The following is a 12,142-nucleotide window of genomic DNA, read 5'->3' as shown; positions in this document are numbered from 1 at the left end:
AAAAGAAGCCTGAGAAGGGGATCTGATCAGTGTTTATCAATAGCTGAAGTGTGGGACACAGGGGGAAATGGCCAGCCTCTTCTCAGTGTCTGTGGGGACAGGACAAGGGGCGATGGCCTCAAGCTGGAGCACAGGAAGTTCTGCACCAATCCGCGGAAGAACTTCTTCCCGGTGAGGGTGAGGGAGCCCTGGGACAGGCTGCCCAGGGGGTGTGGAGTCTTCTTCTCTGGAGATATTCCAGCCCCGTCTGGACGCCGACCTGTGCGACCTGTCCTAGGGACCCTGCTTTGGCAGGGGGGTTGGACTCGCTGATCTCTGGAGCTCCCTTCCAATCCCGCGAATCCGTGAGAGCAGCCTGCCCTTGGTTCTGTGAGGTGCTGCCGGCAAAGGGGTGAGCGCCCCGTGAGGAGCAGGTCAGTGCCCGAGCTGGGTCAGGCTCTCTGAGGGACGCTGCGTTTGCCGCCTGGCAGCCAGGCTTCGAATCCGCACCCTCCGCCCGGTACTGCCTCTCACACGGTCCCTAACCCCCCGCCTGCCCTCCCGGCGCTGTCGCTCGGGGCGCGGACCCCACCAGCGAAGGAAGAACTTGCGGCCGGGGCCAGGTTCCCCTCAGGCGGGGCTGCACGGCCGTCCGGCCCCGCCCGAGGGGAACCCGGCCCCGCCTCGGGCCGCGCATGCGCGGCGGGGTGTCCGCTTGTCAATAAAGCTTGAACAAGCGCCGAGCCGGGGACGCGCGGGCGGGCGCGTTTTTTTTCACCCCCCTCCCTTTCTCCCTCCGTGGTTTTTTTTTTTTCTTCTTCTCCTTTGAACGAACTTTATTGTTCCTCCGGCGCCGCCCGCGCGGGGATGTGCTGAGGCCGCTCTACCGTCGGCCCCGCTCCGCGCCGCCCCGGCCCGGCCTCGGCATGTCGGGCAGCCGCCCGCCGCCGCACCCCGCCGCCGCGCCGCCCGCCACCGCAACCCCGGCCTCCTCCTCCTCTTCTTCTTCATCTTCTTCGGCGGCGGCCATGGCGCCGGGCTCGTCCTCGTCGGGCGGCGCGGCGGCGGCGCGGCCTGTGCTGGTGGCGGCCGCTGTGTCGGGCTCTGGGTTGGCCCGGTTGGCGGCGGCGGCGGCTCGGCCCGGTAGTGGCGGCGGCGGCTCCTCAGCGGGAGGCGGCGGTAGCGGCGCGGGCGGCGGCGGCGGCAGCAGCAGCAGCACCACCAGGAAGAGGCCGCTGCTCACCCCGCTCTGCAACGGGCTCATCAACTCCTACGAGGACAAGAGCAACGACTTTGTCTGGTAAGTGCGATATATCGCGATAGCGGCACCCGCTGACCCGCCGAGGGAAGCTGGAGCTCCGCCATGCCGGCGGGAAAGCCCCCGCGGGGGGTGTAAAGTACCGTCGGGAGGCCGGAGCGGGCGGCAGCGGCACCTCGGGGGCTCTCTGACGGGGCTGAGGCGCCGGTGCGCCTGATGCCCAGGAGGGGCCGCGGCTTGGAGCTTGCTCCCGCTGTGGCCAGCTGCTGGCTCTCGGGCCTGCTGCAGCAACGTCGCTTTCACCCTTTCTGTGGGTTTATTTTAATTTGTTTTTAAGCAAAAACAGGTTATTCCCAGCAGGTTCCTCCTTGGGTACGCACCGGAGTAAGCCTGAATTACCAGAAAGGATCTGCAAGACGTGGTGCTTCCTCATAAACATGTTGACATTGCAAGTGAATGTCCCGCTTTCCGGGCCGGTGGGAGGGGGCCGGGGGTGTCTGGGGTGCGTTCAGGCCTGGAGCGGGTGAGATGTTCCCTCTGGAGCCCAGGTGTTGCCCTGCTTGGACCTTGGGAAGAGGAGCTGGTGGGGGATCTCTCCGGATGGAGATCCAGGGGATCTTGTGCTCCTCTGAATGGAGATCTGGGGGATCTCGTGGCTGTTGATATGTCCAGCAGAAGTGGCGTGGGTTTTTGCCTCCCTTGCTGCAGAAGGTTGGCTGTTTTGAAACAGTTTGCGTCAGTCTGGCACCTAAAACTAGCTGAGTGGGAAATATTGGTGACGATGGGATAAAGATTTTTCTTAAAACAGGGCAGATGCTGTGCTTCTAATGTTTGGCCAAGGCTGCAGTTTGTAGCTGGAAATACCCTTTCAGCAGGAGTGAGTAGACCGTGTCCCTCTTCAGCATGTGACCTGGGAACTGTTGGTGCCTTGAAGTTATAAAGACATCCAGTTGCTGATGTGTTTCAAACCTTGTAACATAAGGAGTAGGTTTGATTTTTATAGCTGGCTGGATGCACTAAAATGGGAGAACAGAAAGTAGGGGTAAGTGTTTGCATCTGAGAGAGACAAACAGTGAAGTGATACTGTAAGGAAGCATGAGTTGGAGATCTGTTTATTGGAAAGGAACAGTAATAAAAAAAAAGGGGGGGAGGTGAGACATGGGGCGCAGCTTCCAAGAGGATTTTGACAGCTCTGACTTACAGGTGAGAATTGGGTGTTTGGAGTCTCTATAGGAAAGGCATGGTCTCAAAAACCTTTAGGCACAATTTTACAGCTTTGTAAGCTGTCTAGCAGAGCAGATAGGAAATACCCTCACTGCTGAAATGAGACCCTGACAGTTCTAGAAAGTTAGTAGTAAGAAAAAAACAAACCAGTAGCTACTTCTAGTAATGATAAAAAACCCTGCTTATTTCTGTAAGTAGTCACTTGCTCAGCAGCAGAATCTGGATGAGGGCACAGCTGTACTTGGCTAATGGCTGAGAGCCTTCAGCTGAAGCAGGATGTGTTAGCTGGGTTTATGGGTGCTTGGTGTGGGACTAAGCAGTGTTGCTGTGGTCATGGGAGTTGGTTGTGAATACCCATGCCCCTCTCTTCCCTCTAGCTACGCTCTGGCAGTAGTGGTCTGCAACCATCCTTCCCCATCCTCTTCCAGTCAGCTGTCATTTCCCGTTTTGTAAACTATGCACATAACAAGTCTGTAGGCTGGTTGAAGTATTTTAAGATAGCTCAAGAAGCTGAGTTTCTAGTTTCTCTTTTTCCTGCAGGTACGTACTGTGTGTGCTTCAAGGAGTATATGTACTTAGCTGTCTTCCCCTCATTGAGGAGTGCCCTGACTGAATAAACAAGAGGAAATGAAATCAGCTGAGTAATGATCAAGGGAAAATCTTGGTATTTACGAGGGCCACCTTGGGCATATTGAAGTGCGAGTCAGAAGCTTTGAGAACAGATAGTTATTATAGTTAACTTACCTGGTTCTTCACTGCTCTGTGTGTCTGTGGCTGCTTCTTGCTTATATTACACTATAGTTTGAAGCTAGTGATTTTTTGAGGTAGAGATACAGTTATGTAGTACCAAAAAAAACCCCCCTCAACTGGAATTTTGAGCAATGCCTGAGGAGACAGGTGTGTGTATGTGGGTTTAAATAATTGATTTAGACAAGCTTTAGATATCACAACATGTGAGGCAGAAGTTTTCCATATGGCAGGGTGAGGTTTTGGGGGCTTTTTGGTTCCTTAAGGACACTTTCAAGATGCTCCCAGCCACGGGGAATGTCTGATAACTTTTCCAAATGTGGGCTGTGTGTTACTAGCAGTTAGCTGCAGTTCTAAACTCAGTGGTAGATTCTGTCTGTACCGGACTGAAGGTGGGGAAGTGTAAAGCAGTTCCTGTGAGCATCAAACATCAAGGTGCAAGTAGAAATCCTGTAAATCTTACTAATGTGTGCAACCTCCCTGCCTGTCTTCTGGAAGTGCCATCTCAGCAGCGCGGGGCCTTGGCTTTAATGTGAACGTTGGCATATCTTGCTAGTCCTGTTTGTGAAATGTTCAGCAAGTGTATTCTTGGGAGTTTACAAGGGTGTACTGTCTGTGATATCTGTTGGCCTGTGCCTGGATATGTGTAACTCTTGTCAGGAAATCAAATGGATCTGACTTACCTGGACAGCTCTGTTATAAGGGGGGAAGCTTTGTTTCTCTTAACCTTTAAATTCTGCATCCCGTGCTGTTTGTACAGCATCTTTCCATTGGCCCAGAGAGCACCTGAAGGGGAATCCTCTACTAGGAGGATTTTCTCCTGCCCAGTGATGTAATTGCTTAACGGTTCTCCCAGGCCTTACATTAGCCCTCCCAATTAGCGGTTGACTAAACCTCTTTAAAACCAGCTGCTATCTGCTTTGCTGCCTGGATGGAGGGGAGGTCACTGGTGGCTGTATCTTCAGCAGCTGCTTCACACCAGTGCTTGCTCCTGAGCTCTGGCAGAACTGCATGTGTGCGGAAGAGGGGCTGTTGCATGCTGAGCTGGAGAGGTGCACCCAACAAACTCAGGTGTGGGAAGGGCTGTGTGCCATGTTTAAAGGTGGTCTTGCAGGTTCATGGGTTTTTAAAAATGGGTCTTTCCTCAGGTGGTTCCTTGTTAATGCCAGACATGGACTGAGTGTGATTGTTCTTGCAACTGTGATCTGGCAACCCCCTTTAGTAAGGAATAGTGCAGATTGTCACTGTAGGTTGCGAGCTAAAAAACAGCAAGCTGCTTACATACCATGTGACATGATGGCTTTATAATCTGTTGCTGTATTGGAACTTGATGTGGAGCAGATCGTAATGGCAATGATCTTCAACCAGGCCACCTTCCACGCAAAGGACAGAGCCCGTGACGGGTTCTGTTCTTTGCTTAGACCAAAGAGGAGCAGAATAGTAGGGAGAAACTCTCAATTGTCTTGTTTGCTGCAGAGAAGAAAGAAGTTTGGAATGTGTTTGAATTTTATAGCCGGGTGTTTGGGTAGCAGCTGGGTGAGAGTAGCACTCTTGAGAACATTGATAAAACTTTAAGGCATGAACTTTAACTTAATTTAAAAATGCTTGAGGTCTCCCCAGTAGGGAAACAATGATAAGCCTTTGCAGTGCTGGTGAAAGAACAAATTAGAACAGGAAGCGTTGGTATCTGGTAAAGAACAGTGAGACTTCTGGCTTGCTGGAGTAATTTGTGTCTTCCTTAGCTGTCTCTGCTTGAAGACAAACAGAGAATAAGAGCTATCTCCTGCAGGGAAACCAGGGTTTCATCACACCTGTGCTGCTGAGTTTTGTTGTATGCTACAAGGTGTAGTATGTTCCCATAGCTCCAGTTCTTTCATAGAATTGCCTTGATTGGAAGGGACCCTTTAGATCATCAAGCCCAACCATCACCCTGACCTGCCAACCACCACTAAGTCATGTCCCTCAGCACCACATTTAACTGTCTCTTGAATCCCTCTGGGGATGGAGACTCCACCAGTTCCCTGGGCAGCCCGTTCCAATGCCTAACAACCCTCTCTGGGAAGAAACTTTTACTAATATCCAACCTAAACCTTCCCGTGGTGCAACTTGGGGCCATCTCTCCCTAGTGAAAATTGACAGGACAAGAGAAAAAGGTCAGTCCCCTGCCTCTCCACACCCTCCTGTCAGGTGTTATAGAGAGCAATTAGCTCAATTATATCTCCCCTCCTCTTCTCCAGACCAAAACCCCTCAGTTCCCTCAGCTGCTCTTCATAACATCAGTTCTCCAGTTTGGCTTGCAAAAGTGTATGTGTATGGAGGGAAGGGCAACGTTTCCCTTGACACCTTTCCTAACCTTCTCTCTGTCAGATTCACTTAAAGCAACTGGGGCATAGCAGCTTTTATGTGTTACAGCCGGCTTGCCTTCAGTAAGTATTAAAAGACATCAGTCCTGTTCCCACTTGTAAATCAGTAAGCATTTTGGGGGAAGCGGTTCCTAATGGAAACGTCAGGCTCTGCTAGCGATGGCCCTGCTGTTGGATGGCTGTGTTGGCTGGCTCTGATTGCTCTTTTTCCCCGCCCCGCCTGAAGTATTTTGGCCCTGTCATTTCTCCACTCAAACTGGTATGAAGAATTAAATTTGGGAACAATCGTTCTGGGTGCCTGTTCTCTGAGGAGGTAATCCTCTTTTTAGCCCTAATTTGTGGCGTCCTGGTGCAGGCAGGAGTGTTGCAGCCTGGTTGATTGCTGCGCTTTTTGGGGGCAAAGCATTTGGAGCGTGATGGAAGAAACGCATCTGGCCCTGTGGCCCAGCTTTTACCAAGGTACAGGGAGTGGGACTGTTCACAGTGTGGCTAGAAGATGATGAGGAAGTTTAAGCTGTTTGTCACCAGTGGGAAGAAACCAGCCTCGGACACTCGTATAACCATAAGTCTCTTGTTTTTTTTTCTTAAAAGGTGGCTGATGGAATATGGAGGTGCCTCGTTCTCCCCTTAGCCAGCAAGGGTGGATTAATAAGATTAGTTGTAGTGTCAAGGCTAAACCTGTGCCTTGACACTAAATAACTTTTAACTCTGAAGCTGTGACTTAAACTTCTGGTGCTGGTGCTACTTGAGGCAAGTGATGTGCAGAGAAGGGTCTGTCAGGGTGGAAGGAAGCCAGGTATGTGCTCATTATTCTGGAGGCTTCTTTTGAGGAGCAGAACTTGTTCAGTCTCTTTAGAAAGCGGCCTTCTGGTTTGATTAATTTGCCTCTATGCTGTGTTTATACAGGTGATTTTGTGGAATATTAAGACAATTTGCTTTGTATGTGAGGCTAGACAAACCTTCCAAGGTGTTTTGCTTCCAAGTGTCTTCCAGTTTGGTCATTTGGAGGGAGATTGCATTGGCAGAGGCCACAGCTTCCCCTTAATGGGCTTAAAAATAAGAATTTCATGTTTCCTTGTTCCTGTTATTAAAGGCCTGGTGGGTAACATGATATCCTTGTCAATGGATGATAGGAGGGGTGAAGGACTTCTGTGGAGTGCTAACAAGTGGAGAAATCCAGGTGCTCCCTATGCTCAGCCAAACATTGCCTGTTTCAGACTGATCTGAGTTTTTGATCTTGGATTCAGAAAGATTTGTGCTTTTCAAAAGTTGTTAACAGTTTATTAACAGCTCCTGCTATGGGAGCTGCCTTGTTGGCAGAAGGTGGGAGCAGACTGCTTCTGAAGAAAGCAAGTGTTCCCTGTGCTGAGATTGGCGTGGACTTGTGGGAGTGCGAGGAGAAGGTTTGGATCTCTGTGAGGGCTTGAAAGCAAGGTGGGACTTGTGGTACAGCTGAAGGATGTGTTTCACGTGGAACTATGACGTTACTACTGTCCACAGTATCTCACTGGATAGCTGACCAAGACCTGAGGATCAGTATGTATGTGACAGTGTATCTTACCAGCTGTCAGGGACAGCAGCCGTTAGGAGTCGTTGGAAGGAAGATGAATGTCTCCTCTGCTTCCATTTGGGGTTCACTTCCCTTCAAACATGTCACAGCCACTTGATGATGACAGATTTCTTCCAACACCTATCTCACTAAATTCCTGTGTCTCTTTTCTTGCTCAGGTTCCTACAGAGCACTGCTTGCACAATTGCACGTTCTTCTTCAGCTCCCAGCTTGGTTCTTGGATCACCTTGCTGTGTTTTGGTCACTAATCTTGCAGGGGCGGGGGGAGCCCCTGAACATCTTGTATCCACTTGCATTCCTTTCTTACTTACAAACAGTCCTATATTCTACCTTTCATGTCTTCTCCCCTGACTCTGTAATGCTGTGTTTGACTGTTGGTTCCCTCGTTTAGCTGTGCTGTACTCATGCTCTTCAGCAGTCTCAGCCCTGCCTGCTGCCTGTCAGGGCTCTGCAGGCACACCCCCTCGCTGGCACCTTCTCCTGCTTATTAATTCTTGTTCTCATGACATCATTACTATTTCTGTTCTGTGCTGCCTCTTTGCATTGTTTGCTTAAATTATAGATAGCTATTGGCTTGAAAAAAAAGATGGATGAGCTAATTTTGGTGTCATTTATAAATGCCTTACGGCTGTTCATATAAACCCCAGATTTTTACATTCTGTTTGAGACCTAGCACAGATGGTTAGGAGGTTCTTCTGCAGCCTTGCTTGTTGAAGGTACCCTGGTTTTGTTTGGGTGGTTTGCAACTGTTGGAAGCATCAAGAGTGAAGGCTTACCTGGTTTCTACTCATAGCACACTGCAATATCATTCAGAGTTCAAAGAACCATTGATTGCCCTTTTGATCTCTATACTGCCTGGCTGCTGTTGCACTCTCGTGGCCTCCTTCATTTCACAAATCGAAAATATTACCTAAGCCTGATTAGGTGGCTGCTTTGAACTAGTATGGTTTTCCTTCCTCCTTTTTCAGTATAAGAGACATCTTTTGTTTTTGTTTTCAGTCCCATCTGTTTTGATATGATCGAAGAAGCCTACATGACAAAATGTGGACACAGCTTCTGGTAAGATGCTTTTTTTTTTTTGGTATTGTGCAAAGTTTCCATCTCTTACAGTGTATGAATTGACATTGCTGCAAATCCCTTCTGAGCATTTATTACTTTTCTGTCCTTCCACTGAAGAGAGAGGTTGAAAAAGTTTTTAAAGATGGGCACCAGTTAGATTTTAAAGTCTCAGTGTTTAAAACAAAAAAAAGTGCTACCATACTTCCCCTGAAGAAAATAAAATGAAATCAAGTGGTCACAAGCTGGTGATACACAGTGCCTAGTGTCAGAACAGTTTCTCAGCTTACTGTATTGGAGATGGAACGTATCTGCTACCACCTGAAGCAGCGGGGCACAGCTCTGTAGAGGTCTTGGGAGTGAGCATTGGTGTTGGGAGGTCCTCCTTGCCTTTGTGCAGGACCCTGTACAGTTTGAAGTGGCTTGTACATAATCTATCGCAGTTCTCTTTCTGAGAGAGGATATGCTTCAGCCTTGCTTCTGTTGTATTGAATTGGTCCAAGGTCAATTTACTTTTCAGTGTTATCTCTGACTGTCACAAGGAGCAAATGTTTTGTGGAGAAGTACAAGAACCCTCAGGGACGCCATGTGAATTATACTCCTACGGTGTTTGTTAACTGGAAATCTCCTACCTTTTACAAGTAGTAACATTTTGGTAGCATAAAGATTCAGTTAATTTCAAAAATGTTTTGACCTGCAACAGGTAAGATAACCGCTGATTTTGTGGTCTCTATGGTAATGCTTTATCCCTGTGATCTGCAGCTTTTAAAAGTCCAAGATGAGAAGCATTCAAATATCTTTACTTAGAAAGAACAGAGCAATGTTGTCAAGTGATATCTTCATGTCAGCTGCTGGTAGAGACAGGTTCTTAGTGAGATGCTTAAACCTGATGCTGAAGTGAGTCTTGTTTACTCTGTCCCTCCAATAGCTAACAGCTCAACAGAGAGCCCTTCTGAAGTCAGTTTTGCTGAGAACAACAGCCAGGTCTTGGGGGGTAGCCTGAAAAGCTGGTGAAGTGTTTTCTCTCTGGTCAATTACTCAAAATATCTAATAGGTTTTTAATGTTGCTTCTTAAGTATTTGGCTAATGTAAAAGAGTATGAGGTCTGCTAGCTCTGCCTCTGAAAGTGGGACACGAATTCAAGGTGAAAGTGTGGCTGAAGTATCCATTGCTGCAATCCTGGGGGAGATAAGTGAAGTACTTAAACACCTTTTGTAAGTCTTTCCAAGAAACATTTTTTGTTTTTCTGTTGCAGTGTTCTTGGACTTAATATAGGAATGTTTTTGACTCCACTGTAGGATCTTGGCAAGCAGCTGTTAGCTGTCAACACAGTACATCTTACCTAACTCAGGTTGATTTTATTTACCTTGTGCCTGCATTTTGTTTCCTCATGTTTGCTCACTTGTTTCTTGATTTTATGTTTTTAAACAGCTATAAATGTATTCACCAGAGCTTGGAGGACAATAACAGATGTCCCAAGTGCAACTATGTTGTGGACAACATAGATCATCTTTATCCCAACTTCTTAGGTGAGCTCTAGGCTTGACTGTATGAGAAACATCTTAGTTGTTAAAGAAGGCAGGCGCTTGTAAAGTCATGCTACAAATGACTACCTTCTAGATTTGACAGTAGAATCCAAACATCAACCCTTGGGTCAACAGTGAGTTTTATTTAAAAAAAGTGGTTTGTAGTACAACTTCCTAACACGCCACTGTCTTCAGCAGCTCTGTATGCAGAGTTAAGCAGTGAGGCTGAGTTGCTGCTGTATGCATACTAAGAAAAGCAAAAGGAAGATATTTTTCTGATGGCTGGAGATGTGAATCTATTTGCTTATGCTTTCTTGTGCTGTTGTCTGTCTAATAATCGATTGTGCCCTGTTCACAAAGCATGGGTGCTGAAAGAGGGTGGGCTGAATTATGTATTGTATTATTTTGGCTACTGCAGTGAGGTCCACGTGATGCACATATGTGCAAACTAATTATGTGGAAAATGTTCATACATATGTGAAATCCTAATTGAGTGCTCCTTAAACAGAGGAGAGGGATGCTCCTAATTGGAAATAGTTTAAAACTTAATTGTGGAGAGAAGAGAATCAAAAGAAAGACATTGCAGTGTGCAATCCTAAAATCTTGATATCATGTGCTGGGATACTCGTTCACTAGTTAATAGATGAAAAGGCTTCAGAAACAGGCATCCTGACTTTACACGTTGCGCTGAAGGTGTTGCTGAGACAGGTCTTAGAGTACATGTTATTCCAAAGAGCGTTGCTTCCAAATGCCTGTGGTCAGGGGTTTGAGGTCTGTCTTAGAGGGGAAAGACCTTGTGTGTGTATGCAAAGGGTGGAAGTTATCTTTCCTTCTTGGCACCGTTTTCATTGGTGTGAAATAAAACTATAGCAAAAATATAACCCTTAAAAAACACACCTAGGAATTAAAGGAATGAGCTGCTCTATTCAGGTGTGCTGAATAGCACTGTAGCCCATCAGGTAATGTTTTGTCTCCCTCACGTTCCTCTTTGATGCACTTCTGCCTCAGAGTTGGAAAACTTTGTCAGAGTCAGAGGTGGTTGGTTGGAGAAAGGAGTTGAAGCCTGAAAAGGCTTTGTTTAGGTGTTTTAAACAACTTTTATATACTTTATAAAAAAATTGGGAATGATGTGGGGAGAAAAAAAAAGTGACTTCGGTTGTTTTAAATTACCGATAAACTTACTGTGGAATTGATAACTAATGTACAGATATTCAGGTAGAAACTTGTGAAACTTAAATCCATCGCTTCGACATCTTATGTTTTTTAGTCAACGAACTAATTCTTAAACAGAAGCAAAGATCTGAGGAGAAAAGACTCAAACTGGACCATTCAGTGAGTAGCACCGTATGTTCCAACTTTCTTACTTTATATTTATTCAATGCTTTTTTACAATGATTGTGTCATGTGGCTTAATTTAGAAGAAGTTATACTGTTGAGCTGATGCTTTAACTTGCTTTATGAGGGAATAATACCTCAATCAGTGGCAATAGATCCCTTTGACCTTGTTAATTCTCGTTCTTCCTGCTAGCAGTATACATGTAGAGGAAAGCTGTGTTAGCATAGCTAAGTGTTGTATGATATATTGAATATAACCTGGGAAACTGCCCATGGAAATACACTTGTTTAAAGGCAATAACTTTCATTCAGTGTGGGAAATTACAGCTACAATGAGAGTAATGGGTGATTGGAAGCGCCACAGGCTTGTCTGTTCTTCCAGCTTCTTCACAGGGAAGCTGGAAGAAAGCTAATACCAACCACAAGAGGGAGAAGGATACCTTTGCAGCACTGCTGTTCTGGCTCTGATCCCAGGTAAAACTGCCTGGATATACTCTAGACTGACTTCATGTCACAGAATCAGAGCATGATCTATATTCTCACTGGTGCAGCAGTAGTGGTTGCTCTTGTATCCTGATACCAAAAAGAACATACTGCATTCACTGGAAAACTTGCATATTGTTTTGCAATGTCTGGCTTCCTTCCTTGTCTTCTGTAATTCATAAGGAAGGTTGCAAAGTAATCTTAAAAATCCTGGAGCCCCCGTTTTTGTCAGTTAAAGATACCCATCTCCCAAAGTGTTACCCCTGTAGGGGCTGCATTGCAGAAGGCAGTGCTTTCAGCAGGTGTAGAGCAAGTTGTAAGGATTCATTGGTTTACTTTGGATTAAGCTTTTTATATTTGGTATAAACTATGCCTATGTCCTACTCAATATAAAATGTGCATAAACCTGGTTAAAAATGCACGCTGCTGACTGGAAGCCATGCATGGTGACTGGATGGGAATTGATTCTACTCTTTCTCACAGCACACTGCTAAAAACTGTGCCTGTAGGTGCATCTAGGTTAAAAACTATCAGCAAGTGGAATTTCGACCATAACTTCATGCCCAAAACAGTGTTGTGTCTGCCTTTTGGCAGCAAATAA

The 12,142-nt window shown here is 46.8% G+C and overlaps 1 protein-coding gene across 1 annotated transcript in view; it reads left to right on the top strand.

The window, feature by feature from the left end:
• Positions 1-905: 905 nt before the first annotated feature.
• Positions 906-12,142, top strand: part of COP1 (COP1 E3 ubiquitin ligase) — a gene marked incomplete at its 5' end in the record, with an annotated part of 130,357 nt that continues 119,120 nt past the window's right edge. The window contains 4 exons of the mRNA XM_084266117.1: positions 906-1,279; positions 8,141-8,200; positions 9,629-9,726; positions 10,991-11,067. Coding sequence (XP_084122243.1) covers positions 906-1,279; positions 8,141-8,200; positions 9,629-9,726; positions 10,991-11,067 — 609 coding nt within the window. The remainder of the gene's footprint in view (positions 1,280-8,140; positions 8,201-9,628; positions 9,727-10,990; positions 11,068-12,142) is intronic.

The sequence above is a fragment of the Gallinula chloropus genome (assembly GCF_964237585.1).
Source record: "Gallinula chloropus genome assembly, chromosome: 6".
NCBI lineage: Eukaryota > Metazoa > Chordata > Aves > Gruiformes > Rallidae > Gallinula > Gallinula chloropus.
This window is presented reverse-complemented; position numbering and strand designations above follow the sequence as displayed.